This window comes from Echiichthys vipera (genome assembly GCF_963691815.1).
Source record: "Echiichthys vipera genome assembly, chromosome: 6".
NCBI lineage: Eukaryota > Metazoa > Chordata > Actinopteri > Perciformes > Trachinidae > Echiichthys > Echiichthys vipera.
Window position 1 is genome coordinate 6,255,633 of NC_139831.1, and position 15,933 is coordinate 6,271,565.

The window sequence follows — 15,933 nt, forward strand, 5'->3', positions numbered from 1 at the left end:
AGTTCTGTGCACTTTGTGGTGCTGTTGCATTGAATTAAGAAGTTGCTGTGTTATTTACAGTAGCATAGCCTTACTGATAGATATAGGGTGGACAATATAAAAGAAACACTGTCACCATGGCTTCCTTTATATTATTATTTATAGACCTTGTTATTTTTCTCTCGCAATCGTGCAAAAACAGAAGACCTTCTGCTAGCTCCGGCTCCACTCCACAGCTCCAGTGACTAAATGTGTGTTACACTTAGTGGAATTAAGCAGATTATTCATTCGACCTTGTTTTTTTTCTCCTCTCTCTCCCTTTTCAGACAAGGCCCTTTTTTTTTATCCTCGTTGGCCTTTGATGTCTGCAAATAAATTGGTTTGCAAAAAAATCCCTTCAAACTGCTTTGTTGGCGTTTAAATTTCATGTGCTCGTGAATAGCTTCTAAAAAAGTGTCCTGGCAGAGTGCAGAGACCCTCGTTAGGATCCAGAATGTGACACCTACAACGGGCAGATACGGGGGGGTTTGTCGCGTGTAAATGATGTCACACTTACGTGCATGGCCAGGATGCTGCGGGGGATGAGCTCTCGGTACTGCCGGATGGTAAAGTGCCACGTCTTGATCCTCATCAGATCATCAAAGGCAAACTCCAGTATCAAACGACCCTCTGTACAGACCTGGACAAAGATCACATAGTTAGTGTTACCGTACATTTCTCCTCGGCCCGAGGCGTCGATTAGCTAATTTAGACGCAAACAAAAACAGAAATCAGTGTTTATTGGCCGTGATTTTGATAATAAAAAAAATGCTGGAAGGGTTTCGTCTCCGTTTTGGAATTTATTCAAGGACTTTGTAGAACGGAGCGAGCTATTATGCTCCCGATATTTACTCTGCTCGCTCCCCTCATTCAGAGCATCTGTCCTTGGGCCTCTCAAACATCCAGCTATTTCTAAAATGTGAAAATAAATGTAATCTGGAGAGGGGTGTGTTTACACCAGAGACAAAAGAACTTCGGGTCAGAGAGAGTTGCCAATTAGGAGAGAGAGAGAGAGAGAGAGGAAGAGAGAGAGAGAGAGAGAGAGAGAGAGAGAGAGAGAGATAGAGGAAGAGAAAGAGAGAGAGAGAGAGAGAGAAACAGTGAGGGAAAAAAAAAACATTTTCGCCCCTTTAGCTGAATTCAGCGCTTGCCGGGGCCCTTGCGCTTCTCCCATATTTCGTTGCTGTGACAACCAGGGAGAGAGAGAAATGGAGAGACAGACAGAGGGAAGGGGAAAAAAAATCAGCTGATTAGTTGGCATGGCAACGGCAAAGATGTAATCCCACCAGACACACTCTAATCAATGCCCCCAGCGCAGATGGTCTCCTGAGGATCAGCATGAAAGAGGCTAGCGGCCATATTGCACCCCCACCCCCCCAACCACAAACGCCTCCTCCTCACCCTCATTCCCCACTACCCACCCACCTACCCCTGCTGGTCACGTGCTCCATCGCTAACTCAAACACACACACACACACACACACACACACACACACACACACACACACACACACACACACACACACACACACACACACACACACACACACACACACACACACACACACACACACACACACACACACACACACACACACACACACACACACACACACACACACACACACACACACACACACACACACACACACACACACACACACACACACACACACACACACACACACACACACACACACACACACACACACACACACACACAAAATAAGTATAAATAGAAGCTCGACTGCTCCAAAAAACCCTGAACGCGGAGCTCCTTCTCTGCTGTCTTGACGGTAAAATGTGGAAACTGTATAATGTTCTTACTCTTTGTGCAACGGTGCGTTTCCAGAGTTGCTGAACCAACTGAGATTACAATAAAGTACATATAGAGAGAGTTTTGCTCCACAACGTGACACCTTCTACTGAAAATGCCTGATTGGATGAATGAAGAACTTTTGAAAGACAACACCACCTCTGCACCAAGTACACCTGAACCTTTTCTGTGATTTATCTCTATTACCGTTATTACTACAGGTCAAATAAGTACAAGCAACAAATCTACCATTATATAACTTACTGAATACTATATTGATACTTCATTAGTTTTATTGTATTTACATCATATTATATGCTCAAGGTATCCTTCTCTGTTTTTTAATATATACTGTCTATACTGCACACATGTATAACCCTATATACTTTCATACATAGTTACATACATTGTACTTATTATTGTTACTTATACCTATAAAACACCAGACCTGCAAGAATTGCATGACTATATCTGTCTGTCTATCTATCTATCTATCTATCTATCTATCTATCTATCTATCTATCTATCTATCTATCTACTTACATACTACATGAAATGTTTAAATTGTAGGGGTGGGAATAAAAAATACTTTTACATTGAAATGTTGAATTACTTACTCTCGAGATACGTTATTGATACACAGGTGCCAAATATCTATATATCACCACAATGTATTGAATAAATACAACATTTCTAATTTTTGTCTTATTAGAGGTATTTTTTCTTCTTTACTTGCACAGAAATCCTGATGTTTTTTAGAGGATTGTCTTGCAATTTATCGAGTATCGCAGAATCGCTGTATCGTGACACCATCCTCATCGTGGGCAGCATATCGTAATAGTATCGTATCAGTTACTCTGTCGGTCCCATCCCTAATACATTGTGTGTAGATTGCTAATGTCATCACTCTCATTTCTTTTTTTATTAACTTCCAATGATTCTTTATGTGAAACTTTGATTAACAATTGCATTTCTTCTTAAAACACACAGGGAATGGAAGTGAAGTAAAAAGTGGTAATTTCCAAAAGCTGTATGTACTGCTGTACATTTTTTACGTGCAAAACGTGGGATGTGCGTGGTTGGATAATGGGCTTGTCTCAGCTAGATAAGTGTGGATTAGACTAAAGCAATGTTTGGGAATAATCCTGTTTAATGGACACTGAAAATGGTCTTTATCTTTTTTTTTGGTCTAATTCCAACAGCAGTTTGTGTAACAGCCGACCTCAGAGTTGAGAGTGAAAGAAAGGATGCAGCATGACTTGAAACACCTCAAAATTTAAAACAATATATTCCCAAGGACCATGTATCTCCAAATGTGACAAAAGTTTCTGAAAAAAGCCTTAAAACTACACATTATTAATTAGTTTTGTAACAATGGGGATTAAAAAAGAGAAACCATACTTGTGTATTATTGACAAATATATTCATACTGTATAAGACTCCAAAGGTATCATCATTTAACCCCCGGGGTTATTGTTCTTATTATTATTGTTATAATTTTGAGTTCTCGGCCCAAGTTATGATTAATTCACTAGCACTCAAATTAATGTTGAAAGGTGGAAGAAGAAAAAAAAAACAACTACTGCGACTTTGGTGTTTTCTTTTCCTCCTTTGAAATTAAACGCGTCGTGGTCATTACGTGTATGGAGTTCTCATGCCCTTTGGGGCGCAGAAACCCATTACAAGACCAAATACTTAGGCATGTATGAGGAAATAAGTACTTCTTTACATCATTCCTGAAAGTGTCCTTTTTTGTAGATTTATGTTATTCAGCCACCAGAGGTGAAATCACTTGAATGGTGTTTGCTAGTGAGCCGGTGTCTTCTGGTGCTTTCAGGTGCTATAGCCTACAGTGAAACAACGCTGCACTATTGATTTCTGTTTCCATAGTACCAACTGTGTCTTTAGCATTGCCTCCACCTACTGCTCTTATTTCTATCCACAAGCTCTCTGCTCCTCTGTAAGCGATAAATAACTGGGCAAACCAGCTGAAAATTCAAACCAGAATTTGAATCACCTTAATACCCAAGAGCAAGAAATGTGCAGGGATTTGTTGTAGTGGCACTGGTGCAGAGATACATTAAGCACAAATGCAACCGATGCATTCCTTATACGGGGACTCTGAGCAGATTCCATCATACAAAGCTATTTATTTCTATTTGTTATGTGGATTTGGTTAAAATCTAATATTTCTCACTTTCTTGTTTTTAGCAAAATAAGACTCCCTTATAAAAATGAAAAGGAGGAAAATCCCTGTGAATTAAAAAGTGGTCCCTTTAACGGTCCAGCCCCTCACACAGAGTCCCCATTGATTTAAGAGCAGGGTCATAAATCTTCCCCACAACGGGGCTGAGATCAGGGGATCTCCGGCTCACGAGAGCAAGAAAAGAATAACAGCGCCCTGCTGCTGAGACACTATTCAATACTGTACCCAAACATGACAATCAATTAACAGCAGAGGAGCTGACGGTCATTAAATCGATTATTATGAGCACTAACGACCGGGTCTGGTGAATGTAAAAAGGCTCAAAGTTGAGCGAAAATGCTCAAATATAGTGACATCCTGCTGACAGGCTTTATACCGCTACACCTTAAGACCACCTTCTGTATCAGGGGAGTATTATTATGATGATATCATATATTGGTATATATGGTTAATGCACATATAATAACAGTGTGTTACTGTCAATATGTTGACTTTAGAGCTCATACAGTTAGTCGATTGATTGATTAGTTATCAGATTATCATCAGAATCTAATCAGAAATAATTTAGCTAATCACTTCATTTGTTATTTAAGGAAAATTCAAATTTTAGCTTTTCAAATTTTAATATTTGCAGGATTTCTTAGACTATTTTCTTTATAGATCAAACTATTGATCACTTTATCGATAATGATAGAGTTAAAGTAAATACATTAAGAGGAGGGTGGCTGATGTTTTCAACTGTGAAAACATGACAAATGAACCTTTAAATCAATAAAAAATGTTCTTTAGGATAAATATGGTGAATGTAATAATGTAATTACTTACCCAGTGGCCTTGCTATTAAGATTCATACTTCTAAAGTAATTGTAGCATTGTTTGAATGCACCATTTGTTGTGGGCCCCCTCTCTCTCTCTCCCCCTCTCTCTCTCTCCCTCTCCCCATATTTCTAGACTGTCCCTTCGGTCTTCTGTCAATAAAGGTTCAACTAAATGAAACGAAAATGTCAAACTAATCTTAAATATAATAAAATGAAACCTGAGATGACAAGAAGCTCTACTGTACTTACTGTACTTGTAAGTCAATTTGCAGTCTTAAAATGAAAGCCAGCAGCTTGTTGCTACAGTTAACTCTGATCCTATTTATAGTCACCAGAGGAAGTCATCAATGTACATCTCAGAATTAGCAAAGGAATAACTTTCTCCGTCGTGTTAAGGTTCAGTATTAATTATCTTCTATGATATTTAAACAACTTGCTTTTAAGATTGACTAGTATTTTAAAAAGTACTATAACTGATAAGAGATTACTGCAACATTTACATAAATAAAATTCAACTATAACAAAAGTAAAGGGACAAAATTCAAACAAGGTAGAAAAGCTACAATCCAAGCAAAGCTCAGAAAAAAACAACAGTTTATAACACATCCACTAGTCAATTTCTCCACTCTGGGAGTTAAATCCACTTGAGCTGAGATCACCATGTCACGAACTCGCGTTTTGCTCTTTGCTCGCCTCCCAGCGTGAAGAAACCCCCAACTGGGCCCCGGTAACAAGGGCTGTGTCCTCCCAGCTAACACACACTGGCCAGGGAGAGCAAAGCCTGCTGGGTACAAAAGAGGTAACGGGGGCCGCTGGGAGGTTGGGGGCTTCTGGTCAAATTGGCACCCTGTGTCACCTTGTCAACACCTCGCCGCTCTGTGAAACCTGCACACATTGTCCACCGGCACCCGGGTAACACCACCCACTCTTAGCACCCCGCTAACTCCGCCCATTCGTTAGTGTGCAGCATCCTGCCAGGTGAGGAACGACGGGGGGAGCACACAGGCTCCTTTACTTCGTCCCCTTTCAACCTTTATAATGACTTTTCTAACTGAATGTTATATATATTCCTTGTCTCAGTGATTTGTTTTTCTCTCATTATAGTTTACCTTTTGTTCTATTTTTAGAAAACAGCTGGTACAACCTGGTTTGTGCTTTAAGGATAATTCTGGTTTATTATACGTTGAGCGTATTTTCAGAGTGATGGCTTTCATTTCTATCAGTGATGATCTGGGAACATCAGAACAGCAGTTCAGCCAAATTATCGATCAGTTGTTCCCAAAGTGGGCTCCGTGAGGACAGGCCAAGGAAGATTAGTTCATTTCCAGTTTAACTATACATTTTTTTATATACTTTCATAAATTAAAACAGAAAAAATCAGAACTTAACACCAGGCTCCTCAGATTAGTGACATGACAGCCTGATAGCTTGCAATGCTAAACGCCTTCTGGATCATGGGGTTTTTCCAGATGCACAGAGCGAGGGAGGGAAGGATGCTGATCAGGCTGTTCTCATTCATCATATGAATTTTTGTGTGGAACTTTTTTTTTTTAAAGACATTATACAATCCTGTTGATGACAATATGTTGTGCTGATACATGTTAAAAAATCTTTATGAAGGAGATCCCTGTTTTTGAAACTAACCAGTAGAGCTGCCCTAATCGGCCATTTTGGTCTTGGTTGACTAATGTTTCCATAGTTGACGAGTCATTTTTTATACTTTTTCAAGCTGAATGAACTTTTTTCAAGAAACGTATGAGCTAATTTCTAATGAACAGAAGATTTAAAGTGGTGCTTTTGCATGATTCTTTATGGAAAAGCTCAGTTTTGCAGATCTGTCGATTAAATCCTCTTATCGACTAATCAACACAATCTTAGAAGTTACAGGACGGACCTACCTAAACCACTTTAGTCGGAGAAAAACAAACCAAGATTTCACACCTACGAAGTTGGTTTTAATGCTTCGTTTCAAAGGAAAAATGTGTATGCACAACAATGGCAAGAATGACAGGAATGATGATGTTTGTGTTTTGTGTTTTACCTTCAAACATTTGTTTTCTTTTCAAAATTAGCTTGGCTAAAAAAAAAAGGGTCAAATTACTATATGGCTTACAATGTGGGAGACTTGGGAGTGTAAGATTACCAGTTAAAATGTGTACTGTATATATATATATAATTCTTTGGATGCTTAACTTAGAGTTATATTGCCCGTATAGGTATTAAAAGTGTTGGTCTTGAGGTAGTATGATGTCGACCCGTCACATGGTCGCCTGCTATGTTTACACCATGGATCAAAATTAGTCTTTATTTAGACTTTATTGTCTTACCCTTGACCTTTATGTTGCTGTGTGCGATTGCACGTCCTTCTTCTTGTAATGTCAAATAAACTAAAGTACAATCGTCTGGTGAGCTGGTGCTTGTTTCCCAGGATGATGCCTTATTAGCATCCCAGATCTCAGCAATTACTGAGAAGAATTATGACTAAAAACTGGAGTTATTCTTTAAATATGGCCATGCCAATAAAATAAAAAAGAGAGAGAGAGAGAGAGAGAGAGAGAGAGAGAGAGAGAGAGAGAGAGAGAGAGGGAGAGAGAGAGAGAGAGAGAGAGGAGACGAGCAAAAAAAGAGACAGATACAGGCAGAGAGAGAGAGAGAGAGAAAGAAAGACAGAGAGAGAGAGAGTGTGTGGAAGAGCAAGAGAGCGAGTTGGGAGCTGGGGATGATTTCTCTAGGGATGAAGGATGCGTGTGTGTGTGTGTATGTGAGTGTGTGTGTGTGTGTGTGTGTGTGTGTGTGTGCCTGCGTGCGTGTGTGTGTGTGTGTGTGTGTGTGTGTGCCTGTGCGTGTGTGTGTGTGAGCGTGTGTGTGTGTTGAGGTGCAGGAGCGGTTGAGAAGAAGAAAAGAGGGGGGATGAGAAAGAGCGAGGGTAGAATGAGCGAGCGAGCGAGTCAGGCAGGGGGATGAGAGAGAGGATGGGGGGGAGCGGAGGCTGTGGAGGAGGAGGAGGATGAGGGAAAGAAGGGGGGAGGAGGAGGAGGAGGGGAGGGGGGGCGGTGGTGGTTGAGAAAAGCGAGGCGAGGCAGAGCTGATTGAGATTCGGGCCTCCAGAGCTGCAGGCTCGCTGCTGCTGCTGCTGCTGCTGGGAGCTCAGGGAGAACACGCTCAGTTATTGGAATTCTTTTTTCTTTTTTTCTAATGAATTAATTCTTCTCATCCAATTTAGGTGAAGATGAAAAGAGAACAGCGCTTCGAGCATCAAATTTAGCTTTTTGTTGACCGGGCCCGGGCCGTTCTGTTTCTGTTCTGTACGGTTAATATCGGACACTCGTAATATATTATGTTTTGTTTCGTTTTTTTCCTTTTGGGGAGCCTTGTTTACAAAAAACAAGCAACGGCAGCGTAAAAAGACATTTCCTGTGTGTGTTATTGGGGGTGTTTCATAACCATTTACTGATATGATAAGACAAAGAGACCCCGCACCCCCACCTCCACACACACACCCATTCTCACGTACACAACCACCACATAAATACAAACTCCCCTCCTTATGCAGATAAAAGGTGACACGACCTCATGAACCCCTTCGACACAAATTCACATGCAGGGAGTCATGCGTGTAAATACACTCACACCTGTCTCATCTTTGCTATGCTAAATAAAGATCCTACACTACACTACCCAAAAACTTCATGAACAAATGATTGATGAAGTATTCAATAAGGGATAATGCGCTAAGAGTTGTCCGTTACCAGGTGTTAAAGAACGACAGGGAAGAACCAGAACCCGTTGCCCCTGCAGAGTCCATTAATTCCTGATTACGGACACCGCGTAGGGCATGATCCTGCTCATACCACGGTCACTTGGCAAAGAAAAAAATATATAAGGGCAATAAATGTATACTTCCATACGTTTTGATATCAAACTCTATTCATATATAAAGCAGGAAAACATTGTCATGAAGATATAAAATATATTTTTAAGTATCTTGGAAACAGCGTATAGGTTCCGTATACTCTAATAACCAAGTGTTCAGAAAAACTGTGTTTACGTTACGGAATGCATTTACGTGAACAGATTATCGGTCAATGATAATCAGAATCATGTTTAAACTTTTAAAAGTAAGTATTCAATATGAGGAGCTCTTTCTTCCAAAACGCTATAAATCCATTTGAATAGTTTTCAGGAAAATTACATTTTTTACCCAGACCCATACATTTGGTTAATATTCAGTTTATCTTGTCAAAATGGTTTTTATGGCTCAGTCTGAACATGTTGAACGGACGGACGACACAAAAAACTCTCCCGCTTCAGAGCGCCGCCATGTTGGATCGCATAGAACGCTCACTGAATTCTGATTGGTCGGGAGGACGTATCGCATTTAGGCTAAAAATAGGTTTGGCGCTGGTCGCGGTTTGGAAAGGAACTGCATCTTGAGGACCATTTTAAACAAGGAAATATAGCGATTTGGCCTGAAACACTGATGAAGCAGTGAAAAGGTTCTGTATACAGCAAAGTGGCTCAAACCCTTTTTTTTTAAATTTGGCTTTTATCTCGTTTTGGAAAAGAGCTCTTCATATATAAGCCTTGAAAATTGAATATTGTTCATACTCTAGTGTAAACCCCTTATTACCAAAATAAATTCTAATTCGGCTTTAAAACCATTTTTTTTTTAATGATTTCCTTCAGATTCTGTTTCATTTCGCTCAAAGAGAGAAAAGGGAAAAGTCAAATCACTGCCTTAGTGTCAATGAAAGTGACAACTGATGCCAAGACATGATTGTATCAAATTCATTTGTATAAAAAAAAAATCGAATTTCTTTTCAGAAAACAAGATTTTAGATCTCAATTACAGACTAAGTGACCTGCTAAAATGGAGATGTTTTGTGCAGCGGTTCCTTTTCTAATTCACTTTTGAGTCTCACAGCCCGTGGCAGGTCCGCCAAAAAGTTAATTTCAGACTCCTCACTCTACACTCACACTCACACCCACACACAAGAGTGAGTGCATACTGTCAAGTCCTGAAAACAAGAGGGCCTATAGCTGTTTAATGTCAGAACAATCCGGCCTTGGTGCTGAAGCTCAGGGTTCATGGTACAGGGAACTTGGAATCCCTTTAGCTTGTCTGCTCGGCGCTGACAAGGTATCTGCCCTCAGATTCATTTAGACTGTCAGCAGAAGAACAGTAAGAGTCAGCGAGCCGTCTGGATCAGGCTGTGGTGAAGCAGATATTCACTCCGGCTCACGGGGGGATTCTCTCCCCAAAGACAAAAGCAGATGAGCTCAGCTTTAGTGCTTTCAGAAGACCTCGGTGTCAGGTTCGGATTATCTCACCTGCGCAATTTGTGTTTCCCCCAGCTTCTGAGCGGGCTTCGCTTATAGTGCACAATAAACCATACTCTTCAAAGATCTTATTCCTGTCCCCTTAGCTTTGCCTCTGGAGTACCTGAGGCCTTTAGAATCTGCCGACGTCTTTAACATGAGAAATGCCAGTGGATTTTTGAGTTGTGGGAGAAGGCCAAAATGCTGATAAGAGGGTAAATATGACTGCGTGACATTTCCGTGCATTATTTCTAAACTCTGGTCAGTGCAGATATTTGGACTTAGCAAAACATTCTCCCGCCTGTCCACAGTGGCTCTGAGGGGATCCCATCATTGACCTTAGGACTATAGGTTTGGTCCCCAAGCACTTAGGGCGCACTCACACTGTCCTTCCGCACCGGGCCAAAACAGGTTTTTCGGGTAGAGTGTTTACTGCAGATTTGGTCGGATGAAAATATTCAAAAACATTCGACAAGACGCAAAAAAACTCAGAGGTCTACGGAAAGATCTGTAAACAAAGTGACGCATCGCGATGACGTCATTAATGCGTGTGACGTGTTACAACGTGATAAAGTATTGAAAGGCAAGAAGCATTTGCGCGAGGCCCAGGCAGTGTGAGTACAAACGGGCCTGGGGCGCGGGGGGAGAGGGGGGGGGGCAAGTACCCTAAAGCCCGGGGCACGGTACGGAAGGACAGTGTGATTGCGCCCTTAGATTGGACCTTTTTGATTGTTCACATCTGACTGTTGTTTTAAGACGGACTTGAAAATCTGTAAACCTGTGCGACATAATAAAACTCCTGATGCTCTTATTCACCCAAAGAGCAGTTTTTCTCATATTCGCTGAAACTGTCACTTTATCCTGACGGCGTTATGAGCTCTGCCTCCACCTTCTGCTCTCTGTCTGCTCTTAATGGCATCTGCTGGAGTCCAACCAATGAGAGCGGAGGAGTCTCTGACACCGTGTCAATGACTGCTCATGAACTCCGAACTCCCATCGAACTGTGATCGGGGGAGCTAATTTAATACGAATCAAGCTTCTGTTACCATATTGCCTTATTTCTTGAATTAAGTCTTTTTAGAAACATATTTCAGTGTAAGGTTTAGCTGTAAAATGGGAAGGTTTGTTACCAAGTCGAGCCAAAACCAAGCCCTGCTCGTTTACAGCTTAACGGTGCACTAAAGTATGTTACACTGTAAGTAAGAATTATGCAATACTGTAACAGAAAACTGATTCATATCTGATCAGACCCGCTTGGTTTCACAGTTTGATTGGAGTACATGAGCAGTCATTGACACAGATTTAAAAATAATGCTCTGAAACCAAGACTCACTCCCATGACTAAAAGACCAAAACAACTCTGAAAATAACTTCTGTTGTTGTGAAAATGATAGACCGAGGACATCATTTATTGAAAGTATAATAAAGTAGATATTGATCACTAATCTAAAAGGTATATTTAGTGTTAAGTTACTCTTTAACAGTGGTGGAATGTAACTAAGTACATGTACTGAAGGACCCCTTCTTGAGTATTTCCATTTCAGTTTAGTTACTGGGAACTTTGCATATTTGGATTCTTCATACAACACATAAAATCAACTTAGCTACCCAGCACTATATAATGGCATTAAAATGAGCTCCACCTTTACCAGCTGCCACTTCAAAGTGATGAACACATTAATGCATCACTTAATTATAAGCCGGTATCATAGTATTACTCTGAAATGCTGCATTCTGCATTATGAGTACTTTTCATTTTGGTAGTTTTAGTTTATTTTGATGCTAATACTTTTACTTAAGTAAGATTTTGAATGCAGGATTTTTACTTATATCAGAGTGGTTTTATTGTAGTTAAAGAACTGAATATTCTTCCACCACTGCTCTTTAACGTTTCTAATTCCCAAAAGAGACCGTCCCATATGACAATGAGGCCAACAGTTATGACTTGAAAACACTTGAAAGAGGGGGAAAAAGAATCAAAGGGTTTAAATGGATTTGATCTTTTACACGCCCTGACTGGTCCATTATCATAGCTTGTGATCAATTATTCATATTGGGAGAAGCTCAGGGGTCAGCTGTTACCTTTGTAAACATTGGCTTCCCGTGCTGGGTGACCATGGTGCACTGATCACAGTCCAGGGTGATGCAGGAGTTGTGGAAGGACTCCTTGGAGTGTTTGAGGATGTAGTGGAGCTCGGTGACACCTCCCTCGAACACCGTGCTGAAGTAACGGGGGATCAGCGTCCTGCCGATTGCTGCGAGGAGACAAAAGAGAAGACAGAGAGACTGAATTTAGAAGGTGAAGAAGCGTGAAATGATCCGGAGAGAAGAAGACGAGGGGGCGATTACATAGTGCCACTAACACTGTATCACTAATAGACTATAATGATGAGGCCAACTACTACTATTATTATGCACTTTTGGGACTATTACTGGAACTACTTAAACTACTGACATTATCCACTTTACGTAACTACAGGCAACTGATGACTGATGATTTACAGCAGGGTATTGTTTAAAATGATTCGACCTTTGGTGCCGAACCATTGCTTTATTTCCCCATACCTTAACAGAATAGTTCAACATTGTGGAAAATATTTCTTGCTTGTTTAGAATTAGTTTTGAGGATTGATAGCACTCTCGTGCGTATGCGTTAAGTATGGAGCTGGACCCAGGAGGCAATTAGCCTAGCTTAGCATAAATACTGTAAACAGGAGGAGAAAGCTAGCCTGGCTCTCTCCAAAGTTTCTTAAACCATAGATTATTGTATTTACATTTCCGTTTGTGGATGGAGTCAACTAAAGAGGTACAAAGTGTTCATCTGTGAGCTTTTGAGGGAATGAGGTGTTTTTTTTTGGTTTTACTTACAGAGCGAGAATAGCTGTTTCCTGCTCCTTCAATTCTTCACACAAAGGACGTAAAACGAAAAAAATGTATATATAATGTCAAACAATTCCTTTAGTTTGAGGAATATGAACATGTTTTCCTACAAAACCCCATATTTTTAAATTAAACTTCCTCTAATAATTACCGTTATTACATCAACCAATACCACTACAGCTGTTATTACAATAATACTAATAAAAGTCATAGTTTTTGGTGCTGATGCTGCAAAAGCTTCTTTAGTTACAGTAGATGAAATGGTAATATGGCACATATAATGGCTACAATACACTTAATATTACACTGGACACTTAACACACATTTAAGCCAAAATATGAAATGAAATTAAAGAAACCCAAAATGAGAAAAAAAGTGATATTTGTTTATGTGCTAAGAAAATCATAATGGCAAAGAACGTGCTTGATAAGGACATCTGCTGTAGATTTTTTAATCAAGATAAATATTTTATTGGCCGTCAAAAGCTCCTTGGAGGCAGAAACTGATCAGATGTTCAAATGAATGAAGCTGATTAAATATTTGAGAGCAAAGATGTTCTGCTCGTCCCGTCTGACCCCTTTTCTATCATACAAAAACATTCAAGCAACACAGGATCGACCGTTAAGTCTGCTGTCCATTGATTTGAGTTTAACCTCTGGACCCATTAAAAGGCTGGTTGCTTGTCATACTGCCAATGCCAGTTTTTAAGAGCATGAGTTAATTCATTTTCTTCCCTTATACGGTCTCATTAACAGCTGAAAAGCCTTATAATGGGACTAAACAATAAGTGCATTATAATAAACTCATAAAAAAAACCATTACAATAGTTTTGGCTGTGCTGTAGCGATGGAGGAACTCACTGTTAAATATATGTGATCGAGCAGCAGCCGTCCTGCCGATTGTGATCAATTCACAAATCCAGATTCTCGATGCAACGGACGCGTTATAGATTTACAGAAACTACTGGATTGTCCTGAAATCGAACCGAACACTGAGCAGCCTTCAGGAAACCCGTTCACCCTCCAAGAAAGAACGAAAAACAAAAACTTGATTCTGATTCTCCCCTGAAACAAACTGGTGTCAAATCAAATCTTCCTCCGCAGAGAGGCAAAATCAACTCATTCTAGCAAATCTGAAGATCTAAGGTTTTCTGGAAACACCTGGCGGCTGTGGCTTAGTGGTAGAGTGGGTCGTCCGCCATTCGAGAGATTAGTTGTTCGATCCCTAGCTCCCCCGGTCTACATGTCGAAGTGTCCTTGGGCAAGACACTGAACCCCGAATTGCTCCCTGTGCTGCGCATGGATGTGTAAATGTGGTGTGAATGGTTACATTAGATGGTAGGTAGATGTCCACTGCCATCAGTGTGAATGTCTGTGTGAACGGGTGAATGTGGCAAGTAGTAGTGTAAGCGCCTTGAGTAGTCAGAAGACTAGAAAGGCGCTATATAAGTACAAGTCCATTTACCATTTACCTGCATGTCATTAATGTGGACCATCAGCTTCCTCCAATGTATGACACTTCATATAATAAAACTCTCACTTTTGAATGTTCCTCATGTGAGACTGTACAGAAAAGTATTCTCACATATTTCTCCAAACGATGTGATTCTATGACTAAGTTAAATAATAAGCTGAATTATTAAGATGGACAACTTCTGCAGTGCAAACTTTTTTGCAGAAGCCCAAAGAGACAATGAACAGTCTGCATGATGAAAACTGGAGGAGGAGTCAGGGAGGGAGAAAGTGTCTTCAGTGTTTTATAGCCCTCAGGCTTCGTCTGGTTTCTATCTCCTCTCCTCTGTTTGCTGGCTTCAAGGAGAAGAATGAATGATACACAGAGAGAGAGAGGCTTACATTTCCCATTACATTATGGATGCAGTGTGATGGCATACAAGATACAGATTCCTGAATATTTCCTGATGTTTTTTATTGTAAGAAATCATTTCCTAAAATGCCTTTCCTTCTAAGATCTTAAAATCCAATTATGAAAATGAAGCGGTATACCTGTAAAAGTCTGCTCTTCGTTAACTTGGCTAAAATAAAATACAAATCATTTCACACAGGAGCTTCCACATCAAGGGTTTTGAAACCATCTTTGACAAAACAAAAAGTATTTGACTGCAACATCATTGCACCTAAACTTCAGCTTTACGGCTTAATGAGTGGTTCTTTTGTCTCAGAGCTGCAAAGTCAATGGAAAATCCCATCGAGGGCCTGAAACTACATGTTTTCTATCTACAGGTCCTGAGTGCAGACAGTCTAATTATTTATGTGTATGACCACTAATTTCCAAAATTGATTGGATTCAGATTCTCGAGATCCCAATTCATTTTGATTTCCGATTCAGTTCAATATTGTTTAGGCATAATTCAGTCGAAACACCAATATTGCTTGAATGTCAACACAATAAAGTGCAACTCTACAGACTCAACAGTCAGTGAGTATTAGTGACCAGAAACATTTTTACAAGTGCTTTCTTTAGTGCAGAGGGTGTGGTACAGAGACGAGATATACCTAAAGGAAAAAGGGCCATGCTAGTTTTTGCCTTAGCCAAAATTGTTGGTAGGCACCAATGGATGTATTAGGACACCTTGTTTCATATGATACCAATATCTTTCCAGCTTTCAAACAAAGCCCGCTAAACTTTGTAAAAGACAGTAACATTGGCGACCACCGTGCCAGCTGGTTTTTTTAAGGTTAAAAGATTGATCTTGGGATCTGATGAATCAATAGCAAATCATTCAAATGAATGAAATCTGATTTTTAAACCCAGCCCTATATACTAGAGCTCTTTCAATCATTAAAGTTATATAATATTTACAGAAATCCACTAGAGATGCTTTATCTGAATAGCTACGCAATTAATTAAACCGTAGC

The 15,933-nt window shown here is 40.1% G+C and overlaps 1 protein-coding gene across 2 annotated transcripts in view; it reads right to left on the reverse strand.

The window, feature by feature from the left end:
* ldb2a (LIM domain binding 2a) overlaps nt 1-15,933 on the reverse strand; it is a 97,848-nt gene that overhangs the window by 24,019 nt on the left and 57,896 nt on the right. For both annotated transcript variants that reach the window (XM_083915479.1, XM_083915478.1), the window contains exons 3-4: nt 12,260-12,432; nt 536-658 (exon numbers count right to left, since the gene is read on the reverse strand). In XM_083915479.1, coding sequence (XP_083771605.1) covers nt 536-658; nt 12,260-12,432 — 296 coding nt within the window. The remainder of the gene's footprint in view (nt 1-535; nt 659-12,259; nt 12,433-15,933) is intronic.